The sequence below is a fragment of the Gadus morhua genome, chromosome 8 (genome assembly GCF_902167405.1).
Source record: "Gadus morhua chromosome 8, gadMor3.0, whole genome shotgun sequence".
Classification (NCBI taxonomy): Eukaryota; Metazoa; Chordata; class Actinopteri; order Gadiformes; family Gadidae; genus Gadus; species Gadus morhua.
Window position 1 is genome coordinate 8,998,881 of NC_044055.1, and position 26,771 is coordinate 9,025,651.

At 45.7% G+C, this 26,771-nt stretch overlaps 2 protein-coding genes, 1 long non-coding RNA gene and 1 pseudogene across 4 annotated transcripts in view; all 4 read right to left on the reverse strand.

Moving 5' to 3' along the window:
- On the reverse strand, nucleotides 1–17,214 carry zgc:153615 (SCHIP-1 domain-containing protein). Its single transcript, XM_030364574.1, has 7 exons — nucleotides 17,005–17,214; nucleotides 15,058–15,161; nucleotides 4,214–4,334; nucleotides 3,374–3,586; nucleotides 2,476–2,599; nucleotides 2,085–2,178; nucleotides 1–1,584 (listed from the first exon to the last, which is right to left on the reverse strand). Exons 1-7 carry the CDS (start codon nucleotides 17,032–17,034, stop codon nucleotides 1,533–1,535), a joined length of 738 nt encoding a protein of 245 aa, XP_030220434.1. The 5' UTR covers nucleotides 17,035–17,214; the 3' UTR covers nucleotides 1–1,532.
- On the reverse strand, nucleotides 6,558–6,676 carry LOC115549690 (uncharacterized; annotated as a pseudogene).
- Nucleotides 17,047–25,140, reverse strand: LOC115548626 (proline-rich protein 36). Its single transcript, XM_030363390.1, has 3 exons — nucleotides 24,834–25,140; nucleotides 22,047–24,326; nucleotides 17,047–17,142 (listed from the first exon to the last, which is right to left on the reverse strand). The coding sequence occupies exons 1-3, from the start codon at nucleotides 24,840–24,842 to the stop codon at nucleotides 17,047–17,049; spliced, it is 2,385 nt and encodes a 794-aa protein (XP_030219250.1). The 5' UTR covers nucleotides 24,843–25,140.
- A 717-nt stretch (nucleotides 25,141–25,857) lies between these two features.
- Nucleotides 25,858–26,771, reverse strand: part of LOC115548945 (uncharacterized) — a 1,665-nt gene continuing 751 nt past the window's right edge. Inside the window, exon 2 of one of the 2 annotated variants that reach the window (XR_003977669.1) lies at nucleotides 25,858–26,412. This is a non-coding gene — a long non-coding RNA (uncharacterized LOC115548945). Of the gene's footprint in view, nucleotides 26,413–26,647; nucleotides 26,751–26,771 lie in introns of those variants that run through there. The other variant, XR_003977668.1, reaches the window with a different exon arrangement.

Below are 26,771 nucleotides of genomic sequence, written 5' to 3' on the forward strand. Positions count from 1 at the left end.
TAGTGTGAATGAACACGAAACCGCATAGGTCCGTTTTTATTTGAATCAAACCTGGGACCTGGTTTCCGAAAAGTGTGTTTTCGGGCACCGGATCCATCTGGACGGTCAGCCGAACACACAAGACTTATGTGGTTTCACCAAAAATCGGCTCTGTGTAGATGGGGCCTAAATCTCAGTAGGCCTGCACATTTTGTGTTGGAAAGTCTAGCAACATTTGTTATTACTGTGTTCCACCCACCCAACCGGAGCTTAGATGGGTTGACTGCCCCCTTAAAGTAACATGAAAAGGTGTGGCAAGTGTGAACGAAACTTGATGTAGTAAACAGTAAAGGAACACAAACCACTTCTCTTTCGGTCCTAGTTAAGCCTGTACTACAACTCAATCTCAGGGTCACAACACCACATTCAGTGGAGTCAAACTTGATACTGGTAGTCAGCATAGAAGATAGAATTGAAAACATTTATATATTTGATTTGTTCACAAAAACGTCAAACAGTACATTTGACAAGGAATCCTTTACAATAGAAAAGGCAACATGTAACTTCTTTACAAAGCTGAGAACGAATGTGAAAACACTAATGAACAGTACAATACAACCAGGCATAGTCTTTGTGTGTATATATATATCATTATAGAATTCTCTCTCCCTCTATATATATATATATATATATATATATATATATATATATATATATATATATATATCTCATCTTTCGCTGTGTAATGTTAAAAACTGGCCAAATATGCACAATGTTGAGACCTCCATTATATGTCCATCTGTAATTGTGGGGCAAGTAAATATGGCTGATAGCAGCTCCATCAGACTCCTCTGACTCATCCGTTAAGAAAAATTTTTTTTGTCACTAGTGCCGTGGCAAGAGGCAGCGAGATGGGGCAAGGGGGATTACATAAAGGAACAGGAACTCCTTTATCCCTGATGCAATTAATTGATTAAACTGTTGACTACTGGCAATGATATAGGCCCTTTCTGGACAATATTGTATCATAGTACTAACTGTATGTGGGGCTTCTTGTCTTGTCCCTCCTTATCGTTTTATGCTACCTGCTACATGTATACGGTACTGATTGTGTGCCCCTTTTACAATTTCAACTGGGGGACACTAAAGATTTAGATCTTTTGATTTGGCCTAGCCAAACTTGTGTCCCGTTGAACGTATGGAGGAGTTTAAATACTTACTCAACTAATTCTACCTAATGCAACAGTCCTTCCCTTTATAGATTCTCTGGTTCAGCCTCTCCCCTTTTACCTCATAACATAACGATGAGTCACATTTCCTCGGTGAGGTTCAGCGTCCGTGTGGGGTAGGCGATGTGAGTATGCCCGTGGCTGTGTGTCTGTGATGCATTTATATTCCAGACACAGTCAGTACAGAAGGGCTTTCTTCAGGTGTGCTGCGTGGTGGTGGTGGTGGTGGTGGTAGTGATGGTGGGGGGCGGTTGGAGGTTGTGATGGTTGGCAGGTGGTGGTGGTAGGGTTGGTGCGGGGCAGGCCTGGACGATGGGTGGTGGGTTACTTGGAAGCAGCTCTCTCGGCCATGTGTCGCTGCTGGGTGTGGGCGTGTCTGTCCCAGGAAGCAGAACGCAACGATGAACACAAGATGTGGACTTATCTGCAACTTTACCAGAGCAGACTCAAAGGTACACATACAGACAGACAGAAAGACAGACGGGCCAAGAGATGAACCTGGCCGATAGACAGACCTCCGAACTGAATTATAGACGCTCATGCAGTTCATAGACAACAAACCAACAGAATAATACACCCAGACAGAGGGAGGCAGGGACAGAGGGACAGAGGGAGGGAGGGACAGACAGACAGACAGACAGACAGACAGACAGACAGACAGACAGACAGACAGACAGACAGACAGACAGACAGACAGACAGACAGAAACAAAGACACAGACAGCGTAACAGATTGACAGAGGGAGACAGACCGATATGCAGAAGGACAGGCAGAAAGAGGGGGCGATTGAGGAGAGCGGAAGACTAGAGTGTGAGAGAGAGGGATAGAAAGAGCGAGAAAGAGCAAGTGGGCAGGAAGGCACACAGACAGACTGACCTGGTCAGGTCTTCTATGTCCACCAGCATGGCATCTTGCTCCACATGCAGCTCGTCCCGGATCAGCAGCAGCTGCACCAGCTCCTGGTTGAAGGCTAAGGAACAGGCACCAGTGTTACAGGGCATTGGACTGCCCTCCACCACCCCCCATCAAAGGACAACAGCACCAATGAAGAAGTTGGGTGTGAAGTGATGCCACAGAAGATTACATGAGGGAATTAATCAATAATTGTAATGAAATTGTATTCTGTTACACCACCGGTTTGTGTGTGTGTGTGTGTGTGTGTGTGTGTGTGTGTGTGTGTGTGTGTGTGTGTGTGTGTGTGTGTGTGTGTGTGTGTGTGTGTGTGTGTGTGTGTGTGTGTGTGTGTGTGTGTGTGTGTTGAAGTCACCCTGTATCTGGGAGTGCAGGTCGTTTGTGATGACTTGCAGCTGCCCAAGACTCATGTCCCTCATGTCTCCTCTCCTGAGGTTCCTCTTCATCAAGCCCTCACTTATATGGGGAAGGTGGGGCAGCTGCAAACACACACAAAAAAGGAAGAAAGAAGAACAGAGGCATTCAATACAAGTATACCACAACATGGTGGAATACTTGAATCTGATCAATGATGTTCCAAGGGTGTGCATTATCTTTCAGCAAACTGACCCCCTGACAGAGTTTAAAATAGATTCTCTACAAAACCAACATTAACAACGGTCAAATAGATCTAAGCCAGAAGGTTCCTTTACATCAAGGCAGAAAAACTGTATGTTCAAAGCACTTTCTATGAAATGAATAGGGATGAAAAAAAAAAGTATAATTGTGTGTACGAAAAAAACATTTATTCTTTCCTCTCTCCTTTGTTTGTTTGTTTTACCGGAGAGGTCTATGAACACTTTCTGCACTTTCTGTGTGCTGCGACTCTCCTGCCAACAAAGCCAACGCATATCCTGCAAATGCATGTCTGGACCCTTGGAAAATTCCAACGTAGCAGGAATTTTCCAATGAAGGAGAACCACCATTGTTCGCTGAGCATTTACCAAAACAAATGTGTCTGTGTGTCTGGTTGTATGTGTGGGTGTGAATGTGTATACTATACACAGACTTACAGCGCAGGAGAGGTGGCTGCTGATTGCAAGCAGTACTTTACTTTATTGTACTAACTTGTACATATTAAATAGCTCATTATCTTGAGGGGGTGTGAGTCTGGGCATTCTTCACATTCTTCCAAGACCACAACGAACACAAATATCCTCACAAGAACATTCATACTTGGTTGTCTGCTCTAATTTGAGCAAATATTGACCGACCAAGTCAGCCACAGGCGAGCGCCGGTGCTGCTGGATCTGCCTCTCCACCTCCACTTGCATGCGGGCCATGGGCCGGGCCAGGGCCAGCGCCACCTGGGCCTCTTCCTGGAGCCTCCGCTGGACCTGCCAGAACCCGCCGCAGTCGTCCAGGGCGCCCAGGTCAGAGTCCTCCTCCCCAGTGTCCCGGTCAGACAGGGACGAGCTCTGCTTGCTCTGCAGGGGACGGCAGAGAGCAGCGAGGGAGGATTTGGGACTTAGAGGGAGAGAATGGTAATGGTACAATGTGGTAAATGGACTGCGTTTGTATTGCGCCTCTATCCGAAGCACTTTACAATATACGTTCAGCCTTTCATGCAGACATTCGCACACCGAGGGCGGCGTCCACCATGCAAGGCGATAGCCGGCTCGCCGGGAGCAGTTAGGGTTGGGTGCCTTGCTCAGGGACACCTCGACAGTCAGCTAGGAGGAGCCAGGGATCGTACTAGCAACCTTGCGGTTACCAGCAAACCCGGGAGGCAGGTGTACGTCTACTGGCTGCAACGCATTCCCCTTTGCCCCTTGCTTGAAATCTGAGTCCCACTGCCATGCATTTCCGTTGAAGAAAAAGCCGTGAAAGTGTATAAATGTTACCGCTGCTAAGCAATCATCAAATGTTTACCCCCAAACTCACGATAAAGTTGGGGGCATTTCTCTAGATTCATGGGCATCCAGCCGGTTCCACAAGCCAAGCTTTGTAAGCCCACTCATCCTCCAGGGGGATGCTTACGAAACGTTGCTCACCCATACAAGGGCAATTACAGCATACAGGACCCAAACAGACAATGACGCACAGCCCAGTACCAGTGGTGAGAGGGGTGTATCCAGGCTGGTCTCCGTCCTGCTGTCCTCAGCATCGCTGTCCTTGTCGCTGCTGCTGCTGTCGTTGAGTAAACACACCTGCAGGTTCAGCCCACCCTGTAGCCTGGTGAACACACGCAAACAAGGGGGAGAGATCAAGAATGTTTGCTGCATATCCCAAAATAGTTAGTCAGGTCCTTCTCTCGATTTTCTTCAGGGCGGTTGGGGCCGCCCTAGATCAAGGGGTAGATAACGTGGAGATTTCCTTGGGAACCAGACTGATGACAGCAATGCAACACGTACAGTCAGACGGGAGGGGGCGGGGGAGTGAGGAGAGAAATAGTAACATAGTTACGCCATCAAATGCGTTTATGGAAACATTTTTAGCGAGAAATGTGCATTTTACTTTCATAATGTTCGCTCGGTGAATGTGAAGGATGTTTGGTTTGATAGTTATGACGAAGAGGGAACGCTCCGTTCACTTGCATGGACATGGACTCATCTAGCTGCGTTGGCGCGTTGACGCGTTAAACCACCACACAATAGGCGCGCAGAAGAACCCTCGCGCCAGTTTCAAACACAACAACAACAATTTCGTCTTCGATTCAATCCGTGTATGGTTCGTTCTTTGAATATTCCGATTTAAAACAAAATCAGAAAAAACAAAAAAGAACCATACACGGATTCACGTCCATTGTTTACTTCGGTGTTTTAAAAAATGCCGGTCTTCGTTGGTCTTCCTGTTTATGAAGGTACGGATAACTCCGCCCCCTGCCCCCGGCGTAAAAGCGGTTCTAGTTCTAGCCCAGCTCTAAAGTGGGGCCAGAGTTGAACCGGTTTTTAGGTGCCGGAGCCGGTTCTTTGGCGGTGTGAAACCAAAGCCCTGGCCCTAGCTCCGAACTGGCCCGGAACCGGCCCCGATTTTGCGGCGGTGTGAAAGGTTAGACAACGCTATCAATCTCCAAACCACGACAATGACCTCATCAAACGAAGGGCAGTGTCATCCGTCACAACGATCAAGAACTCACACAGTGCAACAGAACGATGAGAACTGCAATGTCAACACAGGCACCCAAAACAAAGGCTAGGAAACTCCAAGGGCTGGGTCTGACCCGGAAGGGGCTCCCTTAGTCTCCTGGCTCACATGTCAGTGATCCCTCCAATCAGAGCATCCGACTGATGGCTTAGTTCTTCTTTCAGATCGACCGGACCACAAGCTCAGCAGCATTTCCTCAAAACAGCTGAAATGGGCGTTGCAAGGCACCAGAGAGTAAGGCCCCCCTACACCACCCCAATATCTCAGTATGGAAATGTTATCAACGGTGACCTGCGGCTAGTGCTGTCATGGGAGCTAGATACTGTCTTTTTTTTGTGTGTGGCTTTGGTCTACTTTCTGGTTGGGTTGTGTCATCTCATTAGTCCCACTTGGAGTGTGTGCTCATCTGCGCTTTTTTTATGCGTTTGACTGCGCCTCAATTATTTTCACCCAGGAGGGCCGTATCCAGGTTTGAACATTATCGAGGCTGTTATTATGCATCTTTTTCACCCTGGTCTTCTGCTATAAAAATGTTTACTTTTCCCACAATTTCATAGAAAAGCCAAACGTCCACAGTCTCAACCCACTTTGCCTATGCGACCATTTTGTTATTGTATAACTACCATACGGTTCGTTAGGTGGATACCATTAACACTGCAAATTTTCAGATCCGTACTACTGAGTACTACTAAGAAAGCCCTTAATTCTCTTTGAAATGTGTGCTTGGAGTTTTCTTGATGTTGTGTGCTTCAATCTGACATTTTCACCATTTGAATGAGGCTTAATGCTGTTCAGGAATGTCGGTGGCTCAACATGATAATTCCGTGTACTGGTGATCCTTAGGTTGAGAGTTTGAATCCTGATTAGATCATTATGAAAAATTTGAATTTATATTGCGCTTTCTAGACACTCAAAGACGCTTTACAGTGAAGGGGGGACCTCACTAACCACCACCAGTGTGTAGCACCCATTTGGGTGATGCACGGCAGCCAATCTGTGCCAGAACACTCACCACACACCAGTTTGAGGTGGAGTGTGAGGGAATTAATGAGTCAGCCAATTATACAGGAGGATGTCTACGGGGCCTGAGTGAATGAGCCTGGTTGGGCCAGGACACCGGGGAAACCCCTACTCTTCGCGATAAGGGCCCTGAGATCTTTTATGACCTCAGTGAGTCAGGACCTCGGTTTTACGTCTCCTCCGAAGGACAGCGCCTTCCACAGCACAGTGTCCACGTCACTGCACTATAGGTATCGGGATTGATGTTAAGGCCAGAGGGAAAAGTGCCACCTATTGGCCCCCACCTGACTCCACTTGCAGCACCTGGTATTCCCAGGCAGTCTCCCATCAAAGTACTAACCAGGCCCGACCATGCTTAGCTTCCGAGATCAGACGAGATTGTGCGTGTCCATGGTGGTAAGGCCGCTGAACAGGACATTCTGTCATTGCCACTCATTTAAGAAACGCAACATTGAACAGCACCTGAGAATTATCAGGCAATTCCGGCTCATTAGTTTCCAAGAATCTGACTGCCAAGAAACAGTGTGGCATTAGGGGAACTTCTTCGTTAACCATTTTTCCTTCATCATTAACGTCATATTTATATATCTTCCGTTAGTGTCCTTGACTAAAAAGGTTTAATTTCCTCAGAATTTCAAAGATTTTTCAGGTATATGCTTTTAAGAAAGCCCTTAATTCACTTGAGAAATGCGTGCTTGGAGGTCTCGGGATGTTGTATGCTTATCAATAGACATTTTGACCCTTGTGAATGAGGCTGCAGTTCAGATTTATCAGTGGCTCAATGGGATAATGCCTTGTACAGGTGATCCTTAGGTTGAGGGTTCGAATCCTGATTATAGCATTATGAACAAGCTGAACATGGCATTCGGCCATTGCTTTGCAGCTCACCTGAAAGTCGAGGCACAGAGGCATTAAGTGGAACAACTTCATCAACATCTTTCCTTCATAATTATTTGCCATATATATATATATTTTCCACTAGTGTGTTCTTGACTTTTAATTTTGCTCGGACCCTGTTAATCATATTGGGTTCTTCTTGCATTCATGCAAGAAGAACCCAATATTAGCTGTTATACACCCACATAAATAAAACCGGTGTCCGAATTAATACCTGGCTGTCTTGAAGTAAGATAAGAGCAAAGAAACACACCAGCAGCAGCACACAAACACGTAGTAGACGCTAATGCTAGGAGTTGTCGAATCGTGATTCGTTTCAGTGGGCCAATTCAGCACAGTAAAAAAAATGTATTTTATTTTGGTGGAAATATGAACCAAATGCCAGACTTTACAGAGGGAGAGAGAGCAAACGAGAGTAGCCTGATTCCAGTTGCTACGTTTTTTTTTTTATCTGGATCAGAGTAATCCGGATTTGTGTATCACATCTATTGCTATCCAGGAACAGGTAAACCATCTTACTTTTGTGCCAGTTTTTCAAAGCAACAGTGCATTGGAACACCTTGATCCAGATACTTATTTTCAGGATTACCAAATCCGGATTAGCAGTGCTCCAAATTGGACCAGTTTACATAATGTTGCCTACTGACTATGTAAAGTCAGAGTCTATGCAGGGTTAAGTGTTATTATTCATAACAATTTTTAAACAGTCGGAACCTAAATCAAATAAATTACCAATAGCTAACATAATAAAATTTACGAGATTACATTATTTCTGGATATCCTCCTGAATCCACCATTCTCAGAGTCATCCTGATTTTTGTAATCCCAATCCTACTCAAACGTTTTGAAAAAACACATTCTGTAGGTTTGATCCAGATCTAAAACAAGATTGGATCAAGCGATCTACTCCGATTTCAGAATCCATGTTTCTGAAATCACAACCCAGACACTTTCAAAAATAAATATCTCATGCCCTTTATGGAAATAATAACAAAGGGCCAGAATTTATAACTTTATCACCCATGCTGATCAATTATGGGAGAATATGTTAGTTATAAAAAGTTAAAGATGTTTGTCATGTTCTCGTGGCAAATTGTTGTTTGTGTAAATGAGGACATCTCAGGAGTTCCCTTGTTTTGGCCGCAAATTATGTCATCGTGTTCAGTTTAATAGAAAGTGTGGTTAACAACCGTTTCATTCGAAAGATGAGTGTGTCTAGTCGCCCTTCCCTATTTACAGTTCAACACTTTCTCATGACATGTGAAAAGCAGGGCATTGACCTATAATACGATAATGTGGCTTCACAGGGAATTATTGACTTTTAAGGCAGCAATTCATGAAGTTGAGACTATGATTATGCCCTTTCTCCCGCTCTAGATTACCAGACAGGAGGCAAGGCAAGGCAACTTTATGTATAGAACACTTTTCATACACAAGGTAGACTCAAAGTGCTTCACATATAAACATTGTCATACAATAAAATAAAATAGTAGATAAATAAAAGAAAACATATGCAAAAAATGAGTAAAATAGGTAGAAAATAAATGCAAAGTTAAAAAGCATTTTAGAAAAAGTTTATTTAAGATCAGATCAACAGTGTCTCTGCTACCCACGTCGGGACTCCAACCCGACCTAAAGGAACTTGGTCCTTTCTCTGGGACTCGAACCAAGATTCTGGGACTCCAACCCAGGTTCAAGGACTCTAACCCAGACAGAACTCGGGTCTCAAACCTTTCAAAGTTCGTCCATCAGATCAACAGTCTCTCTTGTATCAGATCAGAAGGAGCCTCTTCTTAAGAGAGAAGGATCCCCCCTTCCATATATTGGAGAGGCAAATAGGCCTACAGATTTGTTAGATTAGTTTATTTTCAGTTGTTTTGTTTGGGGTGCGTTCCACTGAGCAGCTGCAGTCACCCCAGACGGCGGGCGAGGTACGTCAGTTCTCAAACAAAACGCTCCGAAAACATAATCGCTTCCGGCTCCAGCGCAATGCCCAGTGCAGCACCCCCACCCACCAATGCGGCGGAGTTGTTACAAAAACCAATCAACCGCTTCCGTGAGAAACACGAAATGGCCCTGACTGAACAATGTTTAATACTGCCCTCTAGTGTACTTAATACAATATTGCGTTGTCTATTATCAATAAACTACAGCCGTGGTTCTCAACTGGTGTAGCAGCATCAGGACACACATGTTCCATTAGTCATTGAGTCAAAACCCAAAAATAAAAAACGATTGACCAATAGACGTTACCAAGCATGTCTTCATGCACCTATACTGTTAAAAACCGTTTAGCTGCAATATTTGTGAAAGAACTAGTGAACTAGTGAAAGAAAATAAGCAATGGCAACGATATCACGTCCCCTCCTGCGTGGGGCTTTCACGGCCAGTAGGCTACATGTGCTTTACTGTATGCATCAGGTGGGAATTAGTTCGCAGATCCTGTGCTTCGGCCATTGTTATGTATTGGCTGGCTTTGTTTGTGATTAAATGAAGCAATGCCGCACACATTAGGAATGTTGTTGATAATGTTACGTATTTTAAGAATCTAAGCTTCCCTCACTTGTCCACTAGGAAGTAGGACCAAACATATAAGCTGCGTTACCCTCACATAGCCACAAGGGGAGCATGACGTTATTGAAGGCTGCTCCCTCTTCACCTTTAATTAAGTGAAGAAGCCGAAGCCATAACGTCACCCCGGCCACGCCCACTAGGCCACGCCCACTTGGCGGTCTCTACCTGAGGACAAGGGGTGAATAGTGGCCAGAGATTTTCAGCGACACCCGCGAGGGGACATGGGCCTTTGCCCATGTCCCGTAGTAGCCAGAGTTATTATCTCTCACACGTGTTCTACCAATTCCTAGAATTCCCTCCGTATAGCTTCACTTACCATGCCGAAACATGCCGACGACTTTATAATAAATGAAGTGAGTTAAAGCAACCCGGGATTGGACAACTTTCTTCGAGAATACTCAACACAGATGGTGACCCGCGACGTTTGGAAGGAAGTCCCTAGAATCCCGGCGGGCGCGACGCTAAAACAACTTCAACAGGCCCGCACGTCTGAGGTAAGTAGAACTGTTTGTCTTAAAGATTTAATCTGAAATAGGATTGGTTATAAGAACATTTAGGTGTAAGTTTGTTTTAGCCACCGTCCGGTCGTGCTGCATAACAACACGTGTAGATCAACGGTTGCAAGGAACACTGAAGGCCCAACCTCCCCCTTTCTTCACACTTGAGTTGTTTTTAGTACTCGTCGTTAACGATCATTCTTGGTACTGGTTGAGAGGTGAAGCCCTCCACTATCGGTCTCTGTATAGATCGGGCCAAAATAGTATATTAACGAGAGTTATCTTTCACTTCTCCGCTGAGGCCGGCACGATCTGTGTTCCTAAGCAGTAGCACCATAGCGGACGTTCGGAGTGCATACTATCTTATCTGCCGATCCGCTAAATGCCACCCTAGACTGCATGTTTCATTTTACATTCAAGTCTGTTGGTATTTTGTTATTAAAGACGATGAATTATTAAAGGTAAAAGACCCTCCAGGCCCCCTACACACGTGTAACCCCCCCCCCCCACCACCCTTTGTCCCAGTCTTCCAGGTCCGGTAGTCAGACCCCCCCCCCCCACCCTTTGTCCCAAGTCCGATCGTCAGATCCCCCCCTCTCCACCCTTTGTCCCTGCAAACGTTCTCTTCCCCTACCCTTCCTTATTCATATTGCTTAGAGAAGGCAACTCGCCTCTCTATTGTTAGTTAAATTGCCCCTTGCACCCTCAAACCCTCAAACCCTCACACCTAGCCATGTGTTGGAACCAGGATGTAAATTTAGCCTTTGCAACCTGTGTTTGTGTGCATTGATCTTAATATTCTCTCTCTCTCTCTCTTCAGAAAATAGCAGTATATGCAGTAACGAATGCCTAACACTCAGACATTATGTTTTTCAAGGTTGCTGGGCCCTTCTGTCTGTTTTCATGCGTTTTGTGTATCAAAACAGGAGTGCAATAGACACGGGTTGTGTCATGCACAATGATATTAGAGAACCAGGATGGTTCAAATAGACACAGGGTTCAACTGCTAAAATAATATGTTTAATTAATAAATGATGCACATGGTTTTAACCGGTGCACAAGGCGGGAGTTAGCTCAACTGCTGTAGTTCAATTACAATAACATTTGTTTCAACCGATAACTTCTGAATTTTTCTTTTAGGTTCAGTTTTTGTTTTGTTTATAGAATATCACCATATATTTAATACCAAGATGTGCATAATTGTTGTAAGTTTGGATGACTCTTTATTCTACCTAGTTTAGACGGTTTTGATTGACCTAGCTCAAGATTCACCAGGTGTCAGACGTAGGATTGTGGCACTTCCTGGGAGCCCCCAAGCCACACGTCGACTGCACCAGGTGTCAAGACGTAGGATTGTTGCACTCCTTGAGGAGCCTCCGATCCACGCGTTAATCGACTAATCGTTCCTGCAGAGTTCTGAGGTGGTAACGGTGGAGCTCAATGGGAGGCTCCGGGAGAGTACAATCGCGGGCTCACACGGGGAGTGGTGGCGGTGGGGCTCATGGGGAGGCCCCGGGAGAGTTGTCATTCGCGGGCTCACACGGGGAGAAATCGAGTCAGAAGGTTGAATTAATGTATCGATTTGATGTTGACCAACAAAAAACTAGATAATTATAATAATAAATACTGTTCATGTAATGGTATAGTTAGGTCTGGGACCTGCGTAGCTAAAAAAACTGTTTTGGAAATAGTAATGAACGTGTCCGGGACATGTATAGCTATAAAATAAGTAAAGATAAAACTGGGTTTTACTTTACTTCACTTTGCTAAGGCATATTCACGTTTGATGTGGTATGCAGAAAGTGGCGCAATAGGATGTTGTGCAGAGAATAAGGCGTATTCACGTTTGATGTGGTATGCGATGTACATAGGAGTGAATCAAAGTGTGGACAACATCAAATGCGAGCAATAGGTAGAATAAATGAAGATTAGGTCATCCAATATACATAGTTAGTGTAGGACAATCGGGTAGTATGATGAAGGTAACTGTTATTATGAGATACGGTTAACACAGAAGTGATATTGAACATGCAAATTTTAACATTGTTATTTCCGTTTTACATCTTTTTGGTTATAGCAACTTGGTTACACTACGGTGTTGTTAGCTTTGGTTGTCATTCAATGCACATGGCTGAAGCAATGCGCAAGGAGGGATGTAGTGTGAAATTAAACCAAAGTAGATACTGTAAAACAATTAAAATTAGAATTCATGGAAATATGTTTTTGAACAACTAACTGCTGTACATGAGTTTGTATTTCTGCAATAGAAGCAAAAGTTCCAGAACCAGATGCAGACACACCCGGAGCCTACAAACTACCACCGCCGAGCAAGGACTAACAGTCACATGAGGAGATCAAATAACAGCAGGATTTGAATCGCACCGGATGGGTTGGTGGCCAGGGCGCTGGTATGATTACAATCCCTCAGGTTAGAATTGACAGAGAACTCCGGCATTAATGACCCTTTCACAGGATGGATGGAGAATATGTCTGGGAGGTGGAAAGGCAGAATCCAGTAAGTGCCCGTCGCGGGAATAAATGCAGAGACCGTGTTAATTGTCACCGGCTGCCGTTGTATTCCCTGCGCACGAGGGCTACTGCATCTGCTGATCACCACAGCAGTGGGCGCTACAGAAGTGCCAAGTGCCATTCAGGCTTACATTACCTGAGGGGCCCGACCCTATCCAGCTGTAATATGTAGAATAGTCAACACCTATACTATTCTAGTAGAATCGACTGTATTTAAGATAATCAATATCCCGGATTTACTTGAATAACACATTTTAAAACAACCATACCAGACTATGTTTATTATTTGGTAGTATTGCTTGGTTGCGAGTGCAACCCGTTATTTCTGAATCGCTGCATTGATAATGGTACTGTTGATCTTTGAGACGGTTGTTTACAGGCCACCTGGCCACCCGACGACTTTATAATAAATGAAGTGAGTTAAAGCAACCCGGGATTGGACAACTTTCTTCGAGAATATGCAACAATAACACACGTTTTTTGGTAACACAAGCACTGACTTTACTTTTATGCGTTTTGTGTGTGCACGCGCGCATGTGTGGCATATGCTCTACTCTGTGACCAACTCAAATAATGTGTCCTGGCGACCCACTCGTTGAGAATAACTGGCTTGGAGTATATATATGTATATATATTTCAAAATGTTAAGTTATAGCCTATCAAATAAATGCATGCAATTGTTTTGTAATGAATGAAACGTATGCCGTTAGAAATTCCCAGTGCTTTAAAGTGACACCTCTTCATCCATTTGCATGAAGCTTTGTATCGTTAGAAACCCAGTCATATTTTTCAATGGTCTGGCATCATTCCATAATTTCCCTCTGAGACGGGAGAGATCCGTATCTACCTCTACACTTCCTGCTTTAAATGACGCAAAATATCGATCTTTGTGTCAGTTAAAGCAGGAAGTGTAAGGGGGGGGGGGACTCTAGATAACTACAAGCGCTCCTCATTTTCAAACCCGCATAGGGGGTAGGACCCACTGATGCTACAGACCTATTACAGATCAATGCCAGTGGGTGGGACTCAGGGGTGTATTGTGTAAACGGTATAGAGAGTACGAATGAATTTGAATGAATTTATTGTACGGATTTTGACGTTACCGTGGGACCGGTAGATCACACTAGCGCTAAAAAAGCAATGATGTATTAGCGGAGACTCAGTCATTTATTCATAATATCGTCTTTCGCACACAGCTTCTGGCCGTGCTCTATAAGATATTCTAGAACACTCCGGGAGCTCCGGCGGGAGACCTGAAGCTCTATATCTAAAAGATATAGCCTAATATAATACATAGACATCTATAATATAATATACAATATCGCAGCCAAAAGCTGTGTGCGCCTCTGGATGATATTATGAATAAACGACTGCGTTGGGTTCTCCAATGTCTCTGGTCCTTCCACATCAATCTGAAGTCGCGGTGCAACTTCACTTCAGAGAGTCAAAGCCAACGTTTCTTCACCAAAATCCTTCTCAACCATGGCCGACAATCAATACAATAATCTTTTTTTGCAAACCCACGTCCGCCCGTACCCGCAAATTATATTCCGCACCCGACCCGCTATGAATTGATACCGACGCCCGACCCGTACCCGAAAGTTACGACACATTTGATGGAAGGCCGGGGAATTACACTATCTGGTGTTTGGCGTGGTGCTTTAGATTGCTGTGAAAATAAACCACATCATCCACTGTGGACAGTTTTAGTTGACTCCTCCGCTCCTGAATAACATATCCAGCAGCGGCGACCGACCCGCGCTGTTTAGGCGTCCGACCTGACCCGCACCCGTGTCCGACACATTAGCCTACATTATTTTTCACCAGTTTAATTTCAATTGTGCGGGTCACCCGTTGGGTGTGTGTGCATGACTCTGGCCGAGATAACCCCCACTACGAGTCTTTACTTGTTGTGGAAGTACCAGAGACGTCAGAAAACCAAACGCAGTCTTTAATGCATAAAAAAAAAAGACTCTCTGGACTGCAGGGAGTGAACGCTGATTGGCTGATATGATACGTCCCTCAGGGAGCAAACGCTGATTGGCATTGTGGGAGTTGTCGTCTTCAATCCACAAGCACTAAAAAGTCTGCCTTTTCTCGGTCAAGAATGCACAACATTTGAAATTGATGTTACTATTCGACTACTATTTGACCCATTTCAATACAGATTCATGTCTCCACCAGTGAAATTCTCCATTAACAACATATCGAAATAACTCATTCTCATTTCCTGCTATAAAAGAAGCATTCCTTGCTTACATCATTGCACACACACACACACACTTCAAGCCTACCGGGAGGATTGGGCGTTTTTGCTGGGGTAGATGACTGGCTCGTCGTCATAGAAACTGCCAAGGGCGAGTTTCTGCCTGATGCACTCTCTCTCATTGCGCTGGGCCTGTCAGACAGAGACAGAGGAATAAATGGCAACATTATACAAACATCAAGAAAAATATAACTTGACCTACACACAGGACTTATATGAAGAAATACACAGAAATACCGGAAAATGCTTTTTTTTTTATGAATAGACATTAGCTTTTCTTTTAATGTTTTTAAAAAGAACACATTCAGCCTTAGACCACAATAATGAACGTCCTTGGTGTAGAAGAGATGATGTTTATCTTTCATAGCCCTGCAGTTTGGCTAGTACTCTTCCGTGGTGCCAAAATGCAGAAGTTGTCACAGGGTAAATATAACACAAACAAGGGTTTCAAAACACGAGAATGTGGGTTCTGAAAACAGCCCTCTCTGCAGAGCAGAGAGTGAGGAGCAGGCTCTGGGGAATTGGATGCAGAAGATGAAGGGTGGAAGCAACCATTTGAGAGCAAGTCAAGACTTTCATGACGTAGGTGTAAAAAAGTCGGAGCCGACAAGCAAAGCAACACAAGCCGATACAGCTAGCACCGGATAGGCAATCAGCGTGTGCAAACTCTCTTTTGGAAGAGTAATGAATGCATAATCTTAAAGCACAACGTAAAATAGAATTTAACTATGTTCTATTCTAGAGAGGTAGAGAAACAAGATGGTGCGTTGCTAATGTGATGCCTACCAGCACATTTTGTTTACCTTTAAAGTGTTGTGCTACTCCAACACCAACCATTGCCCTTTAATTAGCATTAGAGTGTCTGAGCATCTATACAATTACAATTAGGGCATTTAGCAGACGCTTTTATCCAAAGCGACTTACATCGGTTAATACACACATTGACACACCGACGGCAGAGTCGACCATGCAAGGCAACCAGCTCGTCAGGAGCAGTTAGGGTTAAGTGTCTTGCTCAGGGACACACCAACACTCAGCTAGGAGGAGCTGGGGATTGAACTAGCAACCTTTCGGTTACAAGACAACTGCTCCTGAGCTAAGCCGCCCCCAGCATCTACCCATAGAGACAGATGGAAAAGCGACACTGCTGTATGATGGCTGCTGAAAAATGATGCAAATATATTGCCAGACAATGACAGGCCGACCAAGGCAAACACAATGCTTGCCCCCCACATTTCTTTGCACATATTTTCTCTCCGTTGTAATTTAGCTGCTAAATTGTCTCTAATTTCCCAACCTCAGTGTAATTAGTTTATATTTTCAGTTTGTGACGCATGACAGTGGTGTGATGCGCGATCATTAATCAGCTGGCTGGACAACCCTGCTCCACAAATCAATGTCCTGCCTCCTACTCATTCACTATAGGAACAGTCAGGGGTCTTTCTGACCTCTCTCTCTCTCTCTCTCTCTCTCTCTCTCTCTCTCTCTCTCTCTCTCTCTCTCTCTCTCTCTCTCTCTCTCACTCACTCACTCACTCACTCACTCACTCACTCACTCACTCACTCACTCACTCACTCACTCACTCACTCACTCACTCACTCACTCACTCACACACACACATTTCATATCAAGATAAGGGCAATGCAGTCTATTACACATAAAAAAACGGGTTAATAAGAATTATTAATTCTGTAAAACAAAACAGCAGATTTTATTCACAATCATTCATGCCATGATACAATTATTTCATATTTTACAAATACAAACTACCAATAGGCAACCAGCTATACATTCAGGCAGACACACCCATCGACGTTCCCACTTCACATGTGCACCTCCATTACTCGTGATACACCCTGCGCCTCGCACCGCGTAGCACTAACCAACTCAAAACAAGCAGCTCAACGTCCATGTACATCTCAAGTCAACGTGACACCGGCATGTACACAGACATCAACGCGTCAAGTCAACGCACCTGGTAAACGCGTTTCTCCTGGTGCACCATTTTCTCAGCGCATCACACGGAGATGGAGAGCCCTGCCTCTTCTGTCCTCCCCGCCCCCCTCCACACTGCAGTGAAGCCGGACCCGGGAGACTGGCCGACGTGCAGCAGCTCCACGAATGAGAGCCAGAGAGTGAGAGAGCGAGAGGGGAGGGAGAGCGAGAGGGGAGGGAGAGCGAGCTAGAGCGTGGAAATGAGAGGGGAGAGAGGGATGGGTGGGGGGATGGAAAGAGTGGGTGGAGAGAACACGGTGCAGGAAGGAGCGCGAGACAAAGCGCTAGAGGGAGAGATGGGGCGGGGGGGGGATGGAGAGGGATCTATAGTATCTATCCATAGGTATATATATTAACTAGATGCCTCGTCCGCGGTGCTGGCCAATGGAGTCGAACGTCACCACTGGCGGCCATCTTACCACAGTAAGCTGCTCACCAATAACATTGTGTTGGTAGTGATTCATGTACTTTTAAATAACCATAACTTGCTCAATTTTCAACCGATTTTCAAACGGTTAGGTTTTTTATAAACGTCAGAGATGTAGGTATGACAGTACATACTTATGATAATTGTTAGGTTCTAAGAAAAATAGAATAATGTTCTAAAATAGGTACAAGATTTCCCTTTACAAATATACATCAAGAAAGGCTGCATGTTGAAATCCTCAACCTGTACAGAGATGTATTTATGTAATTATAACCATGTGTTTTCATATGAATAGAACATTAAACAGAACAAATAGGTGCAATAAATACACACATGCACATTATTCATGTTATTTATGTTAAATCAATATATGGGCTACTAAAACTCAGCAATATATTGTGTTGGTAACTTCACTCAAATCTATCTACAGTCAAGTATGCATTTAGACAAATAAAATAAAATATGAATATAAAATGTGCAACCTTTGTGGCTGTTCAAGACACACTGAAGGCATGATGCCACCATAGGTTTGCAGAGAACGATATACAATATGCACACTGAAGGCATGATGCCACCATAGGTTTGCAGAGAACTATTTACAATATGCACACTGAAGGCATGATGCTACCAATTTCCCACGTTATGCTCATCGCTCTGGCAAAACTTCAAAAAGTGAGTAATGCATCCAGATATATTAATTATTGTCAACATTTTCAATCAGTATTTAAGATTAACCACACTAAAAACAATAAAAAGGTGTCCAAAATTCCATTCAATGATTGTGTTAATTAACCAACATATTCTAAAAAGCCTTGTGTCAACAACAATCTAGCAATACTATTATGTCATACTAGCCTGCTGTTCCTGTGTAACAGGACCTGTATTGTCTATAATTCCACTAAGTAAATAACGATTATCCTTAGAATTCATAATGTAAGACAAACAAACCCGATTGGAAATCATGTGCAACTTCAACTAGAACTGCAAGCAGTTATGCAGGGGTCCAAGAAGTGTGCATTTCGCCGGCACAACGCGACAAGAAATGTGCGTTTCGCCGGCACAACGCGAAGCAAGTATTCAAAACGCTACCGTGAACAACATGTGGATATCAAGGTTTTGACTGTGGGAGCTTCGGTGTGGGAGTTATAGCCTGAAACGCGTTTTCAGAACATTCCATTGGCCAAATAGGAGATAGACAATGTCGTCGTTTTTTTGCACCCCCTTGTGGCGAATTTTGAAAATAGCAATTCTGCCTCTCCCATCGATGTAAAATTACTGGGTAGCTAGTAGCCTACCCGTGATACACATCTAAGCTGCACGATTAAAGGCCCACTATGCAACTTTTTTAGCCAAAATTACATTAAGTATGCAGGTTGAGAGTTATGCTGATGGTTCTGCATCCATTTCTGGGTCGATTGGTGGGTGTGTCATTTACCCATGTCGCCTCTCCAGTGAAAAAGCGCATATGCAACTTGATTTGTTCGGACCGAGCCAATCCGGATGTGACGCAGCGGAAGTATCCTCGAAAATGTAGTCAGATTGTAGTTTCGAAAATGCTTTACGGCACAGACACAAACCCAAACATGGCACCGGCTAGATATAAACAGCCAGTTGCGAGGCAATTGTTGCATTCATCATGGATCAATCGACTGATAAGGGACCCAAGAGGCGACTGTCGGTGGAACAAAAGAAGAATGGACCAGAAAAGAGATCAGACACGAGTGAAAGGGGAACTATGCAACTTTTTTGGCTTGATTTACCTTAATATAACAGGCTAGGAGTCATTGCGATGGTTCCATTATTCATTTTTGTTCGATTGTTCGTTGTTTCAACTCCCCCTTGCGCATCTTGGCGGAGAAAATGAATATGTTTCGGCCGGCGACCCGCCGCCCACTCTCACGGGAGTCTCGGGTCTCGCGAAGTAACGAATTGCTTTGCGCCACAGACCCCCAAACACGGAACCGGCTCGATATAAACACAAGTAACTAAGGGATTGTTACATTCATCATAGATCAGCCGACTAAAAAGAGACGGAGAAACCCAATGTCGGAGGAACAGAAGAAGAGAAAAGGGAGACTGACCGACAGAGAGGCCAGACACGAGTAAACGTTGGGCAAGCTTTTCAGGAATAGTATAACTGTATAACTGAAAGAAAAAGAAGACTTCAAATCAGACTCCGACTTTGCCGTGTTGCTTTTGAAATTTAAAGTACCCTTGGGTGAACTTTGTCCTCGTGGTATTCTTGATGTTGATAGTCTCTGTACAAATGTGTTTGCTCAACCATTTTGTTGTGAGCCCTGTAAAAATTGTTTTCTCGACCGTTTTGTTGTGAGCCCTGTATGTTCCTAGCTTGCTTGGTTGCAAGTTGCAACCATATAAACACCTTTGTTTCCAGTGGTGTTTTGCTGTTCGTCTGTCTCGTCCCCCAGATACAGACTGAATCCCCGAATCCAGGTTCTTGTTTATTTAGATTATTATGTTGGCCAACACTCTCACACTGATTGTTCTGTTCAACCTAAGATAAAACAATTATAATCTAGGATATAAATTCTCCCCGTCAACTATAAAAAGGATGGCTTTATGTTTATTGCAATACAAATACACCATTTTAAAAATGTATAACCTTGCCTACACTTTATGAACATTTACTTCGGACATGGCTCCACGCATTCGCCGGCTTCTTTGAAAACAAATGCACATGGCTCGTGTAGAAGTGCATGGGGAAGGGTCGTCAACGAGTTGTTACGACAGTGTTGTAAAATATCTACTACGAAGCTGTAGGGGGCGCTGTATAGAGAAATGTGCGTGCCAAAACCAAGAAAACAGTGAAGAAATTTGCATAGTGAAGTTGCATAGTGGGCCTTTAAGTCGTTTTTCGTAGAGCAAAGCTGCAATTTAAACATGTTCATGCATCCAGAATTATAACCACGTTAATAACGTTTGTAAGAAACCAAACCGTTTTTGTAAATCCGTCTGTTATGATAGATTTCAGCGAGATAAGAGTATTAGCGTTTGTGCAGATCACTGACTTACGTCCGCTACAACAGATTCCACCATAAAGCTTTGCTGTGGTAAGATGGCGGACTATGGTGACGTTCTAGACGCCGCCGTAGGACATCTAGTTGATATATATATCTATGATAGTATCCAGCTGCAGCCCCGGGGGGGAACAACACCCAGGCGTGACAAAAACAACCCAGGCGCGACGGAAGTACTCTGGTGTGACGGAAGTGATTTATTTGTGAGACTGTCAATATGCTTAATATATTGAGTAATATTCATGTTAACTCTCTTACTTCTATGAACGAAGTGCAGCTAATTTTTCAAAAAGGGCACGGTATAATTATATTGGAATTTAGCGAAAAGTAAATAAACCACGGCACAGCTTTAACATGAATATTACTCAATATATTAAGCATATTGACAGTCTCATTTACGTCCATGGTTGATCTTTGGTTTCTGATAGCGGTGTGTAAAAAAAAGTTTATCAAATAAATCACTTCCGTCACACCAGAGTACTTCGGTCACGCCTGGGTGGTTGTTGTCTCGCCATAGTGTTGTTCTCTGGGGCTGCAGCTGGACCCTACCCAGAGGGATGGTGCGGGAGGAGAGAGGGGGGAGGGGGATGAAGAGGGAGGATGACTGAGCAAAGAAGAAGTGGGAGGGGACAAATTGGAGAATGGAGAAATCAGGGCCGAGGAGAGAGATGCGTGCGATAAGTCAATGTGGGAGCTACAGTCTCCGTCATCTCATTGTTGATTCATGCCTTCTCTGTGCACAGTCTCATCTAACTCGGAAAGGCACACCATTAACAGCAAGCAGGTTCATGTGGAGATGGTCGCTGTATGGCATGGGCGACCATCGTGCCTTAGAGACCAAAGCAAACTATGAATGCAAAAGCACCTGCAGAAGCCGCCTTAAAGAATTGAGCTAAGGCTTACAGTGCATTGACCCAGAAAGGAAATGCTCACTGGAGCTGGCTCTCGGCATAACATAAAACCCATTTGGCTTGCAGTGTTGTTCAGAGCAATGCCCAAGCAAGACAATTGATGTCCTTGCGGTATACAAGTGATTCCTGGCTTGTACAATAGGCAGTACTTTATTATGCTGGCTTGACCGCAACCATGTTGTCAAATATGCTTTTGATTTTATAAGCAAGTATCCCTTGCATCATGTCAAGATAAGCAGATGTAGGCAAAACTTTCAATCTGAAGATTAAATAAAGGATTAGCTGCTCGATGCGTTGTCATTACAGTTCATCTTTACACGTATAGGAAAACTGCCAACTACGGTTTTAGTCAAAATCCTTTTTATTGAGTCACAATAAAGGGAACCCCTGAAAGAAAGTAAAGAAATGTAAATTCTTAAAAATGGATGACTTAAAAACGTAATTTATGAATAAGGCTTTACTTAGATCAGGGCCGTCCAGGAGGTTGCCCTTGCTTAAGGTAGAAGGATAACCAATCGGCGGCATCCCAATAGTTGGATGCAGCATAGGGATATACTCCTGGGGAGTCTCCAGACCTTGTTTTTGGGGAATCGACTGGACGTCGGTAAACGAGAGATGCTGCAAAAGGAAGATCTTTGTAATTGACAAACGCATCAGCTGGCTTCAGGGGATCAGCCACGTGGTGGTGGTGGTGCTGCTTCAGGGGATCAGCCACGTGGTGGTGGTGGTGCTGCTTCGGGGGATCAGCCACGTGGTGGTGGTGGTGCTGCTTCGGGGGATCAGCCACGTGGTGGTGGTGGTGCTGCTTCGGGGGATCCGCCACGTGGTGGTGGTGGTGCTGCTTCGGGGGATCCGCCACGTGGTGGTGGTGGTGCTGCTTCGGGGGATCCGCCACGTGGTGGTGGTGGTGCTGCTTCGGGGGATCCGCCACGTGGTGGTGGTGGTGCTGCTTCGGGGGATCCGCCACGTGGTGGTGGTGCTGCTTCGGGGGATCCGCCACGTGGTGGTGGTGCTGCTTCGGGGGATCCGCCACGTGGTGGTGGTGCTGCTTCGGGGGATCCGCCACGTGGTGGTGGTGCTGCTTCGGGGGAACAGCCACGTGGTGGTGGTGCTGCTTCGGGGGAACAGCCACGTGGTGGTGGTGCTGCTTCGGGGGAACAGCCACGTGGTGGTGGTGCTGCGGGGGAACAGCCACGTGGTGGTGGTGCTGCGGGGGAACAGCCACGTACTGCTGCTGCCACCGCCACTGATGAAACGGTGGAACAGCCACGTGTTGCGGGGGAACAGCCACGTGCTGCGGGGGAACAGCCACGTGCTGCGGGGGAACAGCCACGTGCTGCGGGGGGACAGCCACGTGCTGCGGGGGGACAGCCACGTGCTGCGGGGGGACAGCCACGTGCTGCGGGGGGACAGCCACGTGCTGCGGGGGGACAGCCACGTGCTGCGGGGGGACAGCCACGTGCTGCTGCCACAACCACTGCTGCTGCCACAACCACTGATACCAAGGAGGAACAGCCATATGCTGCTGCTGCTGCTGCTGAACAGCCTCCTGTTGCGGGGGAACGGTCACGTGCTGCTGCGGGGGAACGGTCACGTGCTGCTGCGGGGGAACGGTCACGTGCTGCTGCGGGGGAACGGTCACGTGCTGCTGCGGGGGAACGGTCACGTGCTGCTGCGGGGGAACGGTCACGTGCTGCTGCGGGGGAACGGTCACGTGCTGCTGCGGGGGAACGGTCACGTGCTGCTGCGGGGGAACGGTCACGTGCTGCTGCGGGGGAACGGTCACGTGCTGCTGCGGGGGAACGGTCACGTGCTGCTGCGGGGGAACGGTCACGTGCTGCTGCGGGGGAACGGCCACGTGCTGCAGCCACCACCACTGATGCTGCGGGGGAACAGCCACGTGCTGCTGCTGCTGCTGCATAGCCTCCTGTTGCGGGGGAACGGTCACGGGCTGCTGCGGGGGAACGGTCACTTGCTGCTGCGGGGGAACAGCCACGTGCTGCGGGGGAACATCCTTCTGTTGCGGGGGAACAGCCACGTGTTGCTGCTGCTGCCACAACCACTGATACCAAGGAGGAACAGCCATATGCGGAACAGCCTCCTGCTGCGGGGGAACAGTCACGGGCTGCTGCGGGGGAACGGTCACGTGCTGCTGCGGGGGAACGGTCACGTGCTGCTGCGGGGGAACGGTCACGTGCTGCTGCGGGGGAACGGTCACGTGCTGCTGCGGGGGAACGGTCACGTGCTGCTGCGGGGGAACGGTCACGTGCTGCTGCGGGGGAACGGTCACGTGCTGCGGGGGAACAGCCACGTGCTGCTGCCACCACCACTGATGCTGCGGGGGAACAGCCACGTGCTGCTGCTGCATAGCCTCCTGTTGCGGGGGAACGGTCACGGGCTGCTGCGGGGGAACGGTCACTTGCTGCTGCGGGGGAACAGCCACGTGCTGCGGGGGAACATCCTTCTGTTGCGGGGGAACAGCCACGTGTTGCTGCTGCTGCCACAACCACTGATACCAAGGAGGAACAGCCATATGCGGAACAGCCTCCTGCTGCGGGGGAACAGTCACGGGCTGCTGCGGGGGAACAGTCACGGGCTGCTGCGGGGGAACAGTCACGGGCTGCTGCGGGGGAACAGTCACGGGCTGCTGCGGGGGAACAGCCATGGTTTGCTTCTGCATCATATGAATCCAGTTAAGATATTGATGGTAGTTTGGGTTTTGATTCAAAGGATGATCCATGATTTGCTGCTGGTGGACTGTAGGCTGCTTTGGCGTATCCGTCTGTGGAGTGGCTTCTTCATGAGATTTGGTAGGTGGTGCTGTAGGATGAACATGGGCAAGTGTAGTTTCAGGACTTGACCTAATGGGGCAACAGAGTTTGACTTGGGTCCCCTTCCACTGCATTGGCAGTATATAAAATCCATTCTAGAAAAAAAAAAAAGGCACCATTAGAACATGAATGCCAATCATTATAACGTAATTGAAATGACGAACTTCACTAGAATCCATTTACATCTTGCGTCATATGACAGCCGTTGTAAGGAACCATCAACACAAGACCCAAAGAGTTGTATTTCATGGAGTAGCCACATTGTGGTTTAACCTGGTTCGGCACCATGGGAGCATCACCCCCTAAATTAAGTAAAGAAACAAAATGTTTAGGCACCGATAACTTCTATAATGGACAACATGACAGTTCAGACATCGTAGGCCCAATTGAACATACCCATGTCAAGCATGAAGTGAGAGGATCCAGGTCCCATGGCTTTGAGTTGCATCTGGTCCTCACCACATTTTAAGGAAGTATCCATTTGCCCCCAACCCGAATTAGCCAAAAAAAGGCCAGCTGTTCCTTTTGTTAAGCATGCAAAAAAGTACATTGAGCCAAAAGTGTAAAGGCATTTCAACATCACAATAATGCAAAAAAGTTACCTGCATCATCTGCTTGATAAGAGCCAAGAAGCCCCGTTAATGACTCGGCACGATCCACGGTGCTGCCAAAGAGAATACTTCCCTCTAGGACACCCTCTATCTCTGCCTCACCGCTTGCAATGCTTGGCCCAACCTTCTTCGCTATAGCCAAAGCATAACAGTGTGGACATGTACATAAATAACTCAACAAAATGAGAGCTGCGAACCACTTCCAACTAGTTTCTCTGCTAACGTCGAAAGCCATGCTTAATCCCAAAAAGTCAAGGAAGATGACCCTCAGCTCAACCGCTCTGAAGAAGTACAGAATCACCCGTATTATGTGAGGAATTCCATAGTAGTCAGCCAATCACAGAGCCTGCAAATTATATAGCCACAGGTGTATTCACTTAAAAAATTTAGATAGGTAGCAACATTGTTAAATGTTCCTGTTATTTGAAGACCCGAACTAATGTTCCCGGTGTCAAATAACATACTCAATCTAACATGATGTAGACAGTCTAATTTTCCCAATAATTAAAAATACTTTTAAGTCGCAAATTTGTGTTTAGAGGTTTAACAGCAAAGCTTTAATTTATTTAATGTATATGGAACCCTTAAAACAAAAGGGCAATTCAGAGGGCTTTACATAGGCAGTACAATACAAAAAAAAATTGTAAATTAAAGTATTAGAGGGTAGCCAATATTATTTTGTGTTGAGGTCCTTTATAGCCATGAGTATCGGCCTGCTGGTTTCTTCTGAAGCTACTCAGTGCTAACCCTAAAATGGGAGACCCTGGGGCTGTTAGAAATGTTTGAGAGCCAATAGGAGTGCTCATCTGTGGGCATCCGTGGCCTACTGGTTAAGGAGTTGGACCGGTTAAGGAGAACATGCCATCAAATCCTGATAAATATGATTTCATAAAAATGTGTCTCATCCTTTCCATCAAGATTATATGAACCGTGCGGAAGCTTATGAGCAGATCTGTTAAGTAGCCAGTTTCTCCATACACAACAAAGCTTGTTGAATAGTCAAATAAAGTGAACATTTGAGTGCTTGCATTCATTTTATTGATCGACTCATTTAAAAGCATTAGCCTGGAAAAGCAGGAAAGGATAACCTGAAGGGCAGATGGACCATTCTGTTGATGAAAGTATGGAATTGGAATATAGGGGTATAGCCCTGAGATGCATAATATTGGGGATACTCCTGAAACTCTTACATTGGACAATACTTCATAGCTGGTGCAGGCATTGCTGTAAGGGGCGTTGTAGTCATGGGCGTGTCTTCTCACAGGCACCGCTGTATGCAACAGTGTAGTAGGCTGATCTGCTAGGGGTTCCTATAAGGTGGAGGATAGACTACTGGTTGCCCATTGGGATTATTGTTGAAGGGAGGCATCAACAGAGGATTCCACTGGTAGAATTGAAAGGGCAAGGCTGCGGGTTTCGGTGTCGTCTGAGTTGTAGAAGGTGTGGAGGGGGTTGTAGCGGCGGGGGCTGTAGTGGTTGGGGTAGCTTTGACAGCTGTTGGTGTCGGTTGGGGGCAAACCAGCATCATGGGCATTCCTTGCCAACGCATTGGCAGGACGTAACATCCACCCTGGGAAGATAAAGACATTGGGATTGTGAAAAAAAGGCAAGCTTCAGCTATGGTGATTATTGTATTCGTCAAACAGATTCAGATGAGTCACTAAGGAGCTGTGTTTGAGTAAGGGCCAACAGGTCAGGATGTATATATTGGGGCTCGAACCCAAGCCCTTTCAGTTTGAATTCGAAACCCCTACCCACTACTTCACCGTCATTAATAATTAAATATTACCTCTTTGATTATATTGCAGCCATCGTATGGCGCAACCATCACCAATCCCAGAGCGTTTCTTTGCATTGAGTAACGACAGGTAGGAGGGATTTCGCTTAGACGAAGTGGTCCCCTATTTTCTGAAAATTCAGAAAGGGGTC

What these genes read in the sequence shown, in the direction of transcription:
- LOC115548626 (XM_030363390.1), bottom strand. An exon ending in TGAAGCCAGCTGATGCGTTT is followed by an intron (nt 17,143 to 22,046) that starts GTCAATTACAAA and finishes TCATTCGTGGAG; the next exon opens with CTGCTGCACGTCGGCCAGTC.
- zgc:153615 (XM_030364574.1), bottom strand. Translation starts at nt 17,034, where the DNA reads ATGGTGCACCAGGAGAAACGCGTTTACCAG. An exon ending in AGGAGAAACGCGTTTACCAG is followed by an intron (nt 15,162 to 17,004) that starts GTGCGTTGACTT and finishes TCTGTCTGACAG; the next exon opens with GCCCAGCGCAATGAGAGAGA. An exon ending in GACATAGAAGACCTGACCAG is followed by an intron (nt 1,585 to 2,084) that starts GTCAGTCTGTCT and finishes TTCCTGGGACAG; the next exon opens with ACACGCCCACACCCAGCAGC.